Source organism: Nannobrachium achirus (assembly GCF_963921795.1).
Source record: "Nannobrachium achirus genome assembly, chromosome: 22".
In the NCBI taxonomy this organism is placed as follows: Eukaryota; Metazoa; Chordata; class Actinopteri; order Myctophiformes; family Myctophidae; genus Nannobrachium; species Nannobrachium achirus.
In genome coordinates this window covers 5,156,008-5,172,174 of record NC_137829.1, presented here as the reverse complement: position 1 = coordinate 5,172,174, position 16,167 = coordinate 5,156,008, and the positions used below count along the sequence as shown (strand labels likewise).

Genomic DNA, 16,167 nt, shown 5'->3' with positions numbered 1-16,167 from the left:
GGCCAGCGGACCTTGGTCCTGCTCTCGGGGGCATGTTATCAACTTTCGCTTTACCATGCAATCAACTTCAGAGCAATGATGTGTACTGAGTTACATCACTGTGACTCAGTCCATTGAGTTGGCCTAACATTGGCTACTGTCTATGACGGTAGTCCCATATGACATGATGGAATGGACTTTCTCCATATGAATGAATGAATGAATGAATGAATGAATGAATGAATGAATGAATAATTTTATTTGAGTGTCATGCCACCTCGTGGCCCATCCCTCATGGGATTATATGACACCTTTTCAGAAAGGTTACAATATTCTTAGATACATTCCTTTTTCTTTTTTCTATACATCCGTCACCAGTATAGGCTACAACATAGATACCAGCGGGGGGAAAACAAAATAATAATAAAATAAAGCAAAACAGAGCATATGGTACTTAACCCCTACTGGTTGTACAATGCTTTTTTTCTCAAGTCCCAGGCTTTCTCAAAGTAGTTTGCCAGTTTAAATACATGTTTTTCAAATAGACAGTTAATACGTTGTGAGTCACTGATATCCCACATATAAATCCCACATATAAATATCGTCAATATTATTAAACAACTCTTCTCTGGGTCCCGAATAGAAGGGACAATACAGAACAAAATGATACTCATTTTCTATTTCATTAAGATCACACATTTGACAGATACGTTCTTCTTCATCCAACCCAACATAACGACCCGTTTCAATATGGAGTGGCAGAATACCTCCTCTAATCTGAGCACAGAGTGACCTTTTTTTCTTTGGCAGGTTAAATAAAACATATTTTTCTGTATAATAATCATACTTAATTTCTCTGTATGTACGCAATTTATATAGTGTATATAGTGTTCTCCACATCTCCATGTTTAGGCCAAACAGGTTGACTCCAGCCATTGACTCCGGCCTAACAATGGCTACTGTCTATGACGGTAGTCCCATATGACATGATGGACTGGACTATCTCCATATATAGTGTTATCCACATCTCCATGTCACCTCCTCTAACTTTATCTAGCCGCCCCGTTGCCACCTCCTTGTTACATTTTCTTTTCTGAGACTGCCGACTCCACATTGTACCTCATCCACCCTTTCTTCTCTCTTCTTTTGGTATCTTTATCCTCCTCCTCCTTTTTTTTCTTTTTTATTCTTCTCTTTTTTTGTCTTTCTTACTCTTTTTTTAGTCTTTCATGTAGCCGCCCCGTACAGGAAGTGATGTCACAACTCGCTGACATCACACACAGAAGGAAGGTTACGGAAGGAAGGAAGAAAGGAAGGAAGGAAGGAAGGTCACTCAAGCGACAAGGTTTTTCAGGGTAAATGCGACCTTTGGTCGCAAAAATATCCATATTTGCCGGCAGTGTATCGATTATTTGTCGTGGGAGAGAGCATCGCGATATATCGCAATATTGATATTTTATCACACCCCCAGTGTGTGTATGTATATATATATATATATATACGTGCATAGTATTCATGTGCTGCCAACAAACACAAACACCAAAAAATCTCATTACCTGCTCACACATTCTGTAAGTACATGGATGCACACAAACATCGTTACCAGCAAGACCACAATCACATGTATGCAAGTTCAAGTTCTCACACACGCACACACGCACGCACGCACGCACGCACGCACGCACGCACGCACACACACACACACACACACACACACACACACACACACACACACACACACACACACACACACACACACACACACACGCACACACACACATGCACACACATGCACGTGTGCACACAGGCTTTGCCTGGTGCACAGCAGCAGATCGGGACACTGGATCCAGGAATAGATGCGGGTACTGCTGTTTTGAGCCAGCCCTGTTGCTAAGAATAGAAGCAGGGGAGGCTGGGGCTCTCCCTGACTGGCTCTGTACCCCCGCAGCTGCTGCTAAGATTGGATCCTGCCTGATAAAAATAGCCCAGCCAGCCGAGTAGGGGGGGGGAGGGGGAGGTGTAGTGCAGAGGAGGAGACACGACGGGGAGGAGGGAACCTCGGCTCTCTTAACCTCTGTGTTGCTCTCTCTCTCTCTCTCTCTCTCTCTCTCTCTCTCTCTCTCTCTCTCTCTCTGTGCTATCCCTTGTCCTCTGCTGCAGTGCTGCTTGCTTCTTCCGACCATGGAGTGCTAATGTGATGCACGGGAGCAGGCACGTGCACACATAGACATCAAAGGGACTTGAGCCCCTACCCTTTTATCTGTCTGTAAAAAGTGTCTTCTCCAGCCCATGCATGCAGTTTTCACTATGGTGAAAGAAATGCAAATGCCCCCTTTCCATACCATACCTGAAGGCGGCATTCAAGATAATTCCCTTGTCCAAACTCTCCTGAACTTGAATGCAGCATCTCATGTTGACATTATTGCCCTCTCTGTGTAGAAATCCATGCCCTACGCCACATCTCCAGTATTGACTTGATTATGTTTAGTTCAGTGTGGTATCAGGCATCCCGAAAATAGCCGACCACCAAGCTCACAACTCGCCGCACTGCGAAGCATTGTGAGCTATTTTCGATATTTTCACAAAAAGGCCCTTTTAGATATTTCAGCCCCTGCCTCTCTAACATTCTCTGCATGTCCCTGTGTGTTTGTGTTGCTTTCTCACAGTGTGAAGGCAATGCAGAGCCAGGTGTGTGAACGGTTAGGCCCTGCGTCTTGCATATAGAATCCACATGTCCAACGTGGTTATTTATGCAAATCCCTTCTGGTGTGACAGACCGCTAACACAGGGACGGCAGGGGGTGGGGAGGTTGTGTGCAGTTGTGTGTGTACAGCGTGTGCTGTGCAATAGCCTGGTAAAATCATCCCGGTCGCGTGAATTCACATTATCATGTGTCTTCTGAGCGCTTCAGAGAGCTTGGTGGGCTTTTCACAGAAAACAAAAAGTGCTGCTCAGGGCCCTGTGATTGACAGACGCTGATTCCACTCTTTGATTTCGGCGAAACGCCCACACAGCACTCAGGGCCAGCCCGGTCTGCTGAAGACACATGATAATGTGAATTTGCGTGAACCGGGACGATTCACCAGGCTATGTGTGCAGTGTCTGTTTTGGCACAGTTGAATAGCAAAAGTAATAAGCCAAGACCAATGAGAAAGTGTAAGGTTGCAGGAATCTGGTTTGCTCAGTAAACATTTACAGAGGATAGATATAAAAGGGTGTGCTGAGAAAAAAACTAAAAATGTATACACACAAAAAAATGTGGAGGGAGTTGAGGAGAAGGATAAGGGTTAAGAAGTAAAAGAAAGAGATGGGTAAGAAGGGGAGGGAAACATGATAAACTATGGAGAAGAAGGGAACTGCAAGAACGGAAATACGGGGATAGCAAATTCACCAGAGACGAGGTAGAAGTTTTTAATTGCACAAATTAAGAAAGAAAATAACAACAAAGTCAAGAAAGGTGAGAAAGTTAAGAAAGAAAGAAAAGTCGTGTCGCTTTCTCATGTCCCTCTGTTGCGCGCGTGTGTGTGTGTGTGTGTGTGTGTTTGTGTGTGTGTGTGTGTGTGTGTGTGTGTGTGTGTGTGTGTGTGTGTGTGTGTGTGTGTGTGTGCGTGCCTGCGTGCGTGCTTAGAGGACACAATGTGCCGCAGCAACCATGTGGTACGCGGTACACCGATCAGTGATGCTGACAGGGGGGTTACGCCACTGCTTCTACCATGCACTCACGCGGAGAACCCACTGTGCATCAGAAACGTGTCCAAGTGTGTTGTACTCATATTAGGAGTCTGCAGGCATGGTGTGTCACCATGCATGCACGCACGCACACACACACACACGCACACACACACACACACACACACACACACACACACACACACACACACACACACACGTTTATGTGAATTCATGCAAAGACATTCCCACATGCATGCATGCATGCGCACGCACGCTCGTGTGCTCACCCATACTGTACGCATTGGGGACGTATTCATGTGGATCAATGCAAAGCCACACTTTCCCTTTTTCCACACACATACATGTGCACTCCATCTCCATTCCTACATGGATGCACGCACACACACGCACGCACGCACGCACGCACACACACACACACACACACACACACACACACATTATTGCATGCACACCTTGCCATGTGAATAACATTACACAGCCGGTATGATTGATTGCAAATTGGAATCTGCGCGTTTGTTCAGTGTGAGCATTCTATTAATTTGAAGCACACTCACATCCCCTGTCTCACTGCAGCAGCAGACCTCAAGCATACGACATGACTTACATGCTGAATGGGAATGTACTCCCCCCCCCTCCCCCACACACACACACACACACACACACACACAACACACACACACACACACACACACACACACACACACACACACACACACACACACACACACACACACACACACACACACACACACACACATGCACAAACATATGGATACTCACACAGTGGCACGTGCGCACATATATCACGCCCCCGCATCGCAATAGCACTCCACGGTTTTTCCTCTGGCACCACGAGCTAAGATTAGAACGAGAGAGCTAAAAATAACCTCACTCAGGCGGAGGGGGGGAGCGAGAAGGGACGAGGGTCTGAGAGCAGGGGAGTCGTCTCTAGGAGGAGGGAACGGGGGAAACGAGGAAACGAGAAGGAATGAAAGACGGGCAAGCATGGATGGAAAGAGAGGATGAGAGAGATTAACTTTTTTCTTGTCAAGGAATTAAGACATTAAAGAGTTCTTGCCCCCCTACAACATGACCATCAGGTATACTGTATACCTGGGGCCCATGACCCACGTTTCTCCCACACATTTTGCTAGCCTAAGATGGCTCAGCGTTGAAGACAGGGTTAAACAGTTAAAAATGGGATTGACTTTAAAAACAGTCAATGCAAATCTGCCCTCCATCCCCTCAGTACCCGCTTATCTGACCAAACATCTGAAAAAAGTTAGCGACACCCACAGCCAAGACACCAGATGGAGCGCACACAACGATCTGATAATACAAACCTGTAAGACAAATATGGGTAAATTCTCCTTCTACAACACTGCCACCCAGGTGTGGAATTCCTTGCCTTAAAACATGTAGCTCGCTGGCCTCCTTCAAAACTGCCCTGAGAACTCAACTTTCAGGAGGCCAGAGGCAGAGGTAAGTTATCACTTCTCCTATAGACCAATTATTTGTTTACAAACATTGAGACTGAATGCACAGCTGACTGTATCATGTAATCAATTCCCAACAGATCCCCAAACCTGTTGTTTTGGGGAGCACTGGTTATTCAACCTCCTCTTGTGTGCTAGTGAGGTGCTCCCATGGGTGCGCCCTTATCGAGACATATAGGCCTATATACTTCATTGCGCAACGGTGTTCCACGTCAAGAGTAGCTGATATACAAACTCACATCGCGTCACCAATGCAACCCTTCTGAGCTTGGAGGTCTGCGGCTCTGCGCGCGACACCGTCGCAGGACGGAGCATAATTAGGCTTCATGGACTGCAGCTGGGCGAGCAGTAGACGCTCTGGTGATCCAGTGGATCGGGTGGGTGATCATGAGGAGCGCTCCCTCTGTTCTGATGACGGTGAATAGAGGTGGGGTTTGAAGGACAACTGTTTTGAATCGCTATTATTGTTTACAATCAACAGAAACTAAGGATTATATATTTCAAGAGTGAGAATTTACAGTAAAAATCCTAAGCATTCTTCCTCCACACTGGGAGAAAAACGGCATCTGAAAGTTTGATGGAATGCATTTTTAAACACGAGTGCCATCCATTGCATCCTATGAACGGTGGGGTTCATTTGGTGCCGACCGGCGTGCGCATACTGGTTTATATCAATGTGACGTGGACCATTAAGGCATCTATAGCAGCCCATTCTCACCCCCTCTGCTTCACCCGTCCGACGCTTTCCCAACTCGCTTTCTGCTTCACCCGTGCCACGCTTTCGGAACATCTACTGCGTCTACGGTCGCACGCGAACGGAGAGTTTTAGGACGAGAACGTAGTCTTGGTACACATGCGCCGACATTTATTTACTGGAATATTTTACGATGACGGCCGGCACGGGGAATCGAACCCTTGTCTCTGGATTGGTGTCACCATGCTCTACCGACTGAGCTAACCAGACGACTGGGAAATTCCCTTTTTTTTTGTGCTTTTATCTTTGACAAAACGTGGATGATAACGTAGTCCCTTCTTTGAGCCGTATTCGGACGCGGAAGCAGTCCCCTGGTCAAAATGTACTATTCTGTCCATAACGGCACATAATTCGGTAACGCGGCTGAGTGGGATTGGTCGCCGTTCCCACCGCTTGTCGCGGCAACTCGGCTCGCTAGCGCTCGCCTCGGTGGCGACTCACGGGGGTCATCGGCGCCCAATACCACATTGCTCCGTCGTTTATAGTGGCGTGAGCGGTAGCGACGGGTGGCTGGTAAACCAGTGAACCCTTCAAAGCGGTATCGAATCCCACTTCGGGAACTGCTTTTTTTTCTTTCTTCTTAGACCACCCAATGCGTCCAACCCGTGAAACATTCGGCAATCCCAAAGCGTCTATCGTCCGACGCATTACAGTACTTGACAAAGCGTCGGTTGTATGACGCATTAGGGGTGAGAACATGTTGCCTATAGACAGGCGAGAAGTACCTTAGCCCACCCCCTTGTTTCCCCTACCCTGTACATATAGTGTTTTTATAACTGCGACGATTTTTGACCCACCTGAAGTTAGCCACACCCACAGTGTTGCTGTATGGTAAAAAGAGGAGGGGATGGTTTTATGATGTCATTAAAGCGGTGTGTTTCAATTGGGCCTTTTGACTCAGAGGCTTTCAACTTTCAGAAAGCAAAACTACACGGAAGACATATTTGCATATTATAACCACACCTGGGAGTCTATTAGAGTAATGTTAACTCCATAGACACATACAAAACAGAAAAAGTACAAAACTATCGCACCACCTCTTTAAGATAAGACTGAATACAAACTCATGCAGGACTCAGCCTGCATGGTGTGGTTTCAGAAGACAGGCAGAGTAGAGAAATGAGCACCCAGAATGTCTTCAGAACGAGCACCATTGCATGAGACTCAGTCAAATGTTGACTTTGTTCACTTCCTCATAACTCTTCTTTATGTTTTCCGTACAAATACAAACTAATGTGCGCGTGCAGGAACAGGGAACTACACATAATTGTTTCAGTCATTCATTGACTGAAACAAATTCTGTGTGAGCTTGAATCTTAGTCTAATATTAGTAGTGGTGATCCAAGAAGGCTTTCACACTGTGATGGAACAGAAAGTTCTGTGGGTCATTGTGGGTCATCTAGAGTAGACTAGACATTCTCTAGTCCCAAGATCTTTGGCATTATATTCAGTAAAATAACATTTTACAACTTTCCGTGTCTAGGGGCTTAACTCTCAAGTAGTGAAGGAGAGATTGAAAGACTCTTTCACACTGTAATGGAACAGCAAGCGCTGTGGCTTAGTGAGTTGAGACTCTCTCTAGATGTTCCCAACATCACTGGTTCAAACCTTCAACAAGCCCTGTTGGGCGAAATGTTGTTTGGTTGGAAATAATAAAAGAAAAGACGGGAGAGCATGTGCGGACATCACCTTTTTTATTCAAACCTCAACAAGGTCATTGGTTCTGGGAGAGACTGAAAAAGAATAAAGAAAAAGGCTCTTACACACGGTAATGGAACAGCTGTGGCTCAGCTAGTGTGTCTGTGTCCCCACCCAAATGGACTGCAAGGGTCCAAATGGTTCACTATTTACATATTAGGTGAGAACAGTCAGATACCCTACTTTTATGATGGTCATTGGTCTCTTTACTTTAATAATGACAGACAATACATACCATATCATTTCCTATTACATTTCCCCCTATAATTAATCTGTTGTGATGGCTTTACTTTATTGTATGTATGCAATAACTGTCTGTGAATATCCAGACCAAATTTGATGCCATTCTGATCACTTCCAGAGATAAAATGACATGTGATAAGGCACATGCATGCTGTCCCTTTTATGGCTTAATGGGAGGATCCAAACGTCAACCAAATAAACACATTTTGCAGTCAAATGACGTCTCTTTACAATCCTCCATTTCAACAACTAGACATATTAAATGGGAAGTGATATCTCAACTTTTAACTGCCTTCGTTCCTTTACTAAAAGTCAAATGTGTTACTCTAGAGTCTTTCTAAAGCATTGACTTCTACAGAGTCAGATGTACGTGAAAATCTGAGTCTTTTGTCGCCTCAAACAGACTGTGTCAGGAGACTCAGGACATTCAGCTTGTAGAATCAAAGCGGTGCATAATTAAACATTCTCTTGCAAGTTCTGAGGCACCGGATGAAATATTGTTCTCGTCTACCTCCTACTGGTGAGAAGGGGTCACTACACCAGAGTAAACAATGACCACTTCATTACTGGCAAGCGCTCTTGATGAGTTTGCTCCCAAACCTTTGAATGGTGCCAATTGTCAAATCTAATCCACAGTATGAAAAGGATGTAATTAGAGGCGCGTGTGCGCGCCTGTGTGTGTGTGTGTGTGTGTGTGTGTGTGCGTGCGTGCGTGCGTGCGTGCGTGCGTGCGTGCGTGTGTCTGAAAAATGTTGAATAGCCCTGGGATAAGACATAAAAAATGAGGATGGCAACTATAGTTTTTTTATCATTAAATTTTTATTGTTTTCCTTATTATATAAAAAACAATAACAACAACAACAAATTACAAGTATTAATCAACTTCAATATCAATCCCCCCTCCCAACCCACCCCTCCATTGTCCACGCACAATTCACATATTCGATCCATGAATTATCTATTCAGCAGGTTTTTCAGTTCAGATATCAGGTCCGTCCACAATAGGTCCGAGGATTTCACGGTGACTTACAGTCTCTTTATTCCAAACTCTCTCTCTCACTCTCTCTCTCTCTCTCTCACTCTCTCTCTCACTCTCTCTCAGATGGACTGGGAGAGTAACGGCGGTCTGGTGAAGAAGCTGCCCTCCATAAAGGAGGATGAGGAAGGTGGCGACGAGGCGCACGGTTCGATCCTGTCCCACTCTCCTCGCTCCCCGCTGCGCCTCAGCCGGGGGCTCAGCTCCCCGCTGCGCTCCCCTCTGCTGCCCCCCCGGCCGTTCCGCGCCCCCTCGGAGACCGCCCGCCCCGCCACCCTGCAGATACCCGTGGTCAGTTTCAGCAGTGCGCCTCCAGAGCTCAGCCCAAGGTACCACACACACACACACACACACACACACACACACACACACACACACACGTTTGTATGTATACAATTTACATCCAATTTGAACCACAATCCGAAAGCCAACAATAGCAGATCCACAGGCTCACAAAGCTTTGCCTGCAACGCGTTGAGCTTGTAGATGTGCAGTTTTCTGCGCACGACACACGCCCACAACTAATGTGCCTAACTCCAACCCTTACCGATAAATGTAACCTCTACGTGCCTAATCACAATCCTAACCTCTACCTGAATCTTTTCCTAATTGCTGGACTAAAATATTTGTAACCATAAAACATCCCTTTATCTGGTCGGATAAATGGATGTTTTTCAGCTGGCAGTACAGAGCTATTGTTGTCGGTACAAATTATACACGTATACACAGTACATGCACACACGCAGTACTCCCACACATGCAGTTCATCTACAAATACACATACACAGTAAATGCGCATATGCACAGAGACTACAATTAACACTTGAACTGGGATGTCTGGTTACTATGGCAACAAGTTGGTAGCCCCAGGGCGCTGCAGGGTTGGCAAGACGGTGTCAATATAATATTTTGCATGTGTGCACACAGCTTGATCAGTGGTGGAAAAGGTACTCCCATGTTTTACTTAAGTAAAAGTATCAATATTGCATTATAGAAATTAAAGTAAAAATCCGGAATTCAAAAGGTACTTGAGAGTATGAAAAGTATTGGCATCAAAATGATTTAAAAGATTTTTAAAACGATATCTTTTATCTTTATCGTGCCGGGTGATAATGGAGCTTAACCCAGGCATTAGTATTCTCTTCCTGTTTTCACTTTCTCTCTATTCTCGTTGCTCTGTTCCCCTGTGTAGATTTGTGGATGGAATTGAAACAGATTGCAACTCCCTCTCCTCTTCTCAGAAGTTTGAGTTCAGTCCCAGCATATCTCCGGCACCACCCTCCCCCTACCCCGGTAACACACACACACACACGCACGGGCGCACGCACATGCACACCTGGCTGATAAGCATTCAGCCAAGGGGTTTAAATCTTTGTCAAATAACAAATATTAGTAGTGGAAGAGAGATTGAAAACCTCTCTCTCACACACTGTGATGGAATAGAGTGTTGTGGCTTAGTGTGATAGGACATTTTCTAGATGTCCCCAAGATCACACACGTTCTCAAATGTGTGTGTGTGTGTGTGTGTGTGTGTGTGTGTGTGTGTGTGTGTGTGTGTGTGTGTGTGTGTGTGTGTGTGTGTGTGTGTGTGTGTGTGTGTGTGTGCTGGCAGGGATCCGGGAGCAGTCAGAGATCAAGCAGAGTGTGTCTAAACTGACTGATGAGGTGAGTGTTGATAATGTTCAGTTTGCTCCTTTTGTTCTGTGGACTCTGCATGTACACAATATGAAGACATTACGTGAAGGAAGAAATGCAAGCAGGCGGATGTACATTCACTATTTAGGGCCCAGAGTCATTCCCTGTTGTTTTAAAATACATTTATTCTTGCCTCACTGTAAAGATGACCTGTCTCTCCAAGCAAGTCTCTCAGCTCAGTCAGGAGCTGCAGATAATGACACGCCTGCTTAAGCCCCTCCTCCTGACGCCGCCACAGCCAATACTGACAGCCCTGACACCAACACTGACCCCGACTCCTGTCAGCAGCGGCAGCCAACCGGCCTTCAGCACCTCCCTTGGAGTCCCGCCCTGCTCCTTCCAGAGAACTGCCGCGTGCTCCCTGTTGGACAGTGGAGACGCGGGAGCCGTAGACTTGCCCGGATGCCTCCTCCCCACACCTCATTCACTGTGCAGGCCTCCCACCTGTCCCGCCCCACCCCAGGGGGCGAGCGCAGAGGAGCCCGGGTGCTCTGACCTCCCTTTGCCCAGGGGAGGAGACAGAGAGCTCTCCCCGGACCTCCAGAGCAACGGGACGTTCTCCCCCCTTTTCCGGGACCGGCCTCCCCAGGACTGTCGCACCCCGTCGCCCTCCCTCTCCTACACCATGTCTCTCTCCTCGTCCTCGTCCTCGTCTCTCTCTCTCGGCCAGGGCTCCCATCACCCCCGGCCCGGGGGTCTGCTCCCTCCGCCACCCTCCCAAGACACCCCGCCCCCTCCTCCCCACCTGGCCTCCCACTGCTCCGCTCCCCCGTCGCTCACCTCCTCGCCGGCAGACCGCAGCCTAGGAGCCTCCTGCTCCTCCGCCTCCCCTCCTGCCCTGCCTCTCGTTCCTCCTCCCACCACCCCGGCCCGCTCCTTGGACTACGCGGCCGAGAGGCGAGGCGGCTGGGGAGGCGCTCCGACTCCTCCCTGGTCTCACTCGCATCGGGGAGGAGTCGGGGGAGGGGGGGCTAGACTCGGAGCTCGCCCCCAGGAGCTGGAGATGAAGCAGCGGGGGAGGAGGTCAGAGGAGAAGTCCTCTGCAGAGGACATCAGCTTCATCGATGAGGAGGAACCAGCGCTATGAAAGAGACAGAGAGAAACGCAGCAACACTGAGAGAAAAACAAGCCTGAGGCGAGGAAATAACAATGCCACGATGGAATCACAATGGCTGAAAGGACAGAATAAGGGATATAATCAGATAGAAGACGGATGGCAAACGGAATGGAGACAGTGCCGGTTTCTGCTGGAGGCGACAGACAGTCCTAAAAGAGAGACAGCCATACATGCAGAGATAAAAACCACGTGTCAAAGTCAATTCAACACTTGAGTGAAATCCAGAGGTACTTAGAGCCACTGGGGACCATGTAGCACAATGTCACTTGTTTCCGGGGGCATTTTTAAGATATTTCCCATGAGAGCACCAGAACCTGTGAGCCCAGTTTTTTGGCTCCAAACGAACTTTACAGAACAGAACAGAACAGAACATGGGTTTTGAGTACTGTTGTTAACCCCTCATGGATGGACGTACCCAGATGCTTGTCCAGATGTTTCAGCAGCCTTGTCGTTGGCTCCTAAGGGCGGGGTGTCGACACTATGTCCCGAGCTCAGCACAGGAAGCATGCGTTTACCCACGTCAGATCATCCAAGCCACCCTACTGGGACTGGGAATGTAAACTCCTCATTCAGTCTCCACCTGTTTCACGTGTCATCTCATCAATTGAAATGGAACCCCCACATTAACATTTTCCTGTTGAACACACACGCACGCACGCACGCACGCACGCACGCACGCATCTGCAAGTTTCAAGGTTGGTACTTTATTGTTACATCTTGTGTACAGGTACATAAGAGTAAAACGTGTAAATATGTGAGTATGCCATATTTCCCTTTCCTCTTTTGTAACCCTAACATATTTTGGGGTACACAAGCTAATCAATGCACAAGTGGGTGAAGAACCAGACATGTGAACGAATGAATTCATGGAAAGCCGTAATGGACATGGTAGAGGTTCTGATCTGAGGATGGAGACCATGTGCCAAAGCCCAAGGCCAAATCAAAGACACGGTAAAGAAGTTGGACCACGACACGTAAACCAGAGTCAGCAATGGTACAGATATACTGCATATCACTATCTGTGACTGTTTATTACCAGCCAACATAATACAGTAAAGCCTGACTTTTACTTAGGTGCGTGCAGGTGCCACACACTGGAAATAGGTGATCTGCTGTTAGATCAGCTATTTTGGGTATGCTACACTGGCACGTAACGTATAAGTGTAGATCAGGCTTGAGCTCATTCCTACAGCACCCCCAAGCTTTAGCCATTCTACCATTCGTGCCTTCCCCATATATGATGACATAGGACATCCTGAGAGATACTTAACTATTGGCTGACTGGCAAGCATTTGATCACACATCACCGTTAACACGTCACTGCACTTCATTTAAAATGAACTCATTTATTTATACAGTATATTTATTTATTTGTTTGTCGTTTTTGTTTTGTTGGCTCGAATTACTCAACGTGTGTAGCCTTTTACACTCCTACAGTATGTAGCACCAACACACACACACACACAAAACACTACAAGGCACCTCCTGAACACAAAAGCAGATACACACAATCATCATCATCTACAATTCTTGCCACCACTGAGCTTAAATGCTGGTACAAGACAGCATGTACCCAGGCAGCAGGCATCCCTGCACGACGGTTCCACGACTACCTGACACAGCATTATCCTGTCAGCGACGTTCTACTGTGTGCGGGATTGGCCAACCACGCCTTCTTTGTAATATAGCGCAGGCAGATTTCTGGTTTCTATTTTCTGTAGAGGGTGCAGGGGGGGGGGGGGGGGGGGGGGCTGGTTTGATGTGGACTGTTTTCACGTCAAAATGTACTAGTTTGTAAAACAGACTTCCCTCTGAGAACACCAGGAGCTCTGATTCTCTTAGGGTTCCTATTTGGATAGGGTGAAAGGGCTCCATTGACATGTCATAACAGGTGAACATTCTGTGAAAACTGCCGATCTACAAACTCACAACATGTCGCAAAGACGTGTTATTTTCCTCATTTGACTTACAATGAAGTATATAGGGTTTAAGGGGTTTTATATCAAATGCATGTCAAAAGCTATTTGCATGAGGAATGTGCCTGCTTATGATCTATCGACAGGTGACAGGGAGTTTAAACAGGCCGCTGACCTATACTGGAGGTTATTGGGCTTCAGACGTATTTTAACTACTGTTACAGAAACTTTACCAGGAATAAATACTGTACAATAAAGAAGTGTTGTTTTATAAGATTTATATGACTCCTGTGCTGCTTCAGAGGGCTACTGTGGTTTAAATCTGTGTTCTTCTCATTGCTATGGTAGGCAGACAGCTGAGGTTACCAGCTAACATACCATACTTCATTATTAGCCATGTGTGACCTAAGCATAATACTAGGTCAAGCAGAATTTCCCAATAGGAAAATGTGATGTATAGTCTTGATTTGCAAATGAATTCTGTCTTGGCCATATACAGTATGGAGTGTTCATATATGGGCATGGCCAAATATAGGCATTCCCAGATATACGCTTAATATTGAAGACATCAGGACAGGGATCTCCATATAGGGCATAAAAGCGACAAGGACGGAATTAATTTGAAAGTGTGACTTGTGTCGCGTCAACCACACTAGTTAGATTGACACAATATGTCCATATATGGGCATTCCCAGATATGGGCTTAATATTGATGGGCATAAAAGGGATTCTATTAGTGTGGTTGGCCTAACGGCATCATCTGGGAATCAGATGATTCCTATCTGATTATGGGAATCAGATGTAGAGGTCAGCTCCATACAGTATATGGAGATCTGATGATCCAGTCATCTCCATGTATGGATATCCAAGGTTTGATGAGGTCAGTGCCGTGATCTTCATATATGGATATCCAGGTGATGATAGTCAGCAGTTTTGATTTGCAAAATAATTCCATCCTGGCCGTATGGAGCGTCCATATATGGGCATTGCCAAATATGGGCTTAATATTGATGACAAAAGGGATCTCCATATATGATTGCCAGAACAGGCTGTCTTGGTCATTGAGTCAACAATGTGATGTCACAACAGGTCAGCTATAGACATTGAGGCGTTACCCACTGACTCACGGACAGCTCATGTGGACACTCATACGGTCATAGGGACCAACACACAAAGCCAGTCCGGGATGTTGGTTATCTCCATACATGGAGTACCGTTCTCCATACATGGGAGTTCCGTGCTCATACGGACACTTACGGTATACATACACACAAAACCAGACGTAGGAGCGGTTAGCACCGCTCAAAAAGATGACACCAGGATACGGACCGTGCAGGATACTTAACTGACCAGGATACTGACACATAGCATCACAAATAATAAAATATTAGGCTTGTCTGACTGTGGGTTATGCAGAAATGTAATAATCACAAAAGCAAACTATCTGTAATGCATAAGGATATTTCCATGGGGCTTCAGTGCAAGCTTTTGCTCACCTACAAAGACATAGGAGAAGACCAAACATATCGAAAGAAAAAATATTTAATGGGTCTATTAGACTGTCATCAGGTTATTTCAGCAGATAACCTAGATCAGGTTCATCAAGGTATCTGGGTAAATAGATACCTAGAATTTCAGGTCAGGTTCTAGGTCCTAGATAACCTGCTTTAGCTCGCTCGGCGGTGCCTCACGTGGCTCAAGTCCGCTTGAGACGGCACGCCTCTGTTGTCTCCACCGAGAACAAGCGCTCCTTTACAAGAACCTGCCTTAACCCAGGCGCTGTTTTGATACACACGTGTGTGAGTGTGTCTGGGCTGCTCAATAGCACCACTTGGTCAGCCAGGCCTGCCACTGGTCACCCAGCGGTATTGCAGCTCATGCTACAGTTAGTTACATAGTTAGATACACACGCAGTCAAGCATTGGAGACGGTGTGATACCACTCAAAAATATATATAATCTTTAAATACATGTTTTTTAAATACTGACCATCTCTTGGAGTAGTGGTAAGATACATGCCTCACACACACACACAATATTACATTTGTCGAATAAATTATACACCCTAACTATATACCCCAAAAATTATAAATTTCTATCGTTTACGTACCACCTGGCATGAAGCCTTGAATTATGGCAATTGTTTTTGTCACATTCCTAAGCAAATAATTAGATGACCAGGCGGCTGGCAAGGAGGTGACTGACTACTACTTTAACATGTCCCATGGTTCTATAGCACAGCGTTTTATAGACACAAGGTCTCTGGTGTGAATCCAATATTTTGAAGATTTTCGCAAATAAATCTTATATCTCTGAGTCATATGGGCATATCATATCGGGTTTGTTTATACTGTAGTTATACCAGTCATAGTAGCCGTGGTCCGCCTGGCCACTAAACAAGTAGGTCGGGAGTGGCTTATTGTCGGTATCAGCCGGTAACACGCGGGAGTCTGTCCCCATTACAATGCGCTAGACACCTGGGAGATTGATTGCTGAGGTGGAGCGCCACACCTACCATCAGTACCCATGACCTTGTGGGCC

General features: G+C 46.3%; 1 protein-coding gene across 1 annotated transcript in view; it reads left to right on the top strand.

The window, feature by feature from the left end:
• Positions 1 to 11,681, top strand: part of kcnh3 (potassium voltage-gated channel, subfamily H (eag-related), member 3) — a gene marked incomplete at both ends in the record, with an annotated part of 173,446 nt that extends 161,765 nt beyond the window's left edge. The window contains 4 exons of the mRNA XM_080753654.1: positions 8,966 to 9,228; positions 10,092 to 10,192; positions 10,512 to 10,564; positions 10,740 to 11,681. Of these exons, the coding sequence (XP_080609780.1) occupies positions 8,966 to 9,228; positions 10,092 to 10,192; positions 10,512 to 10,564; positions 10,740 to 11,681 (1,359 nt within the window). The remainder of the gene's footprint in view (positions 1 to 8,965; positions 9,229 to 10,091; positions 10,193 to 10,511; positions 10,565 to 10,739) is intronic.
• Positions 11,682 to 16,167: the final 4,486 nt, after the last annotated feature.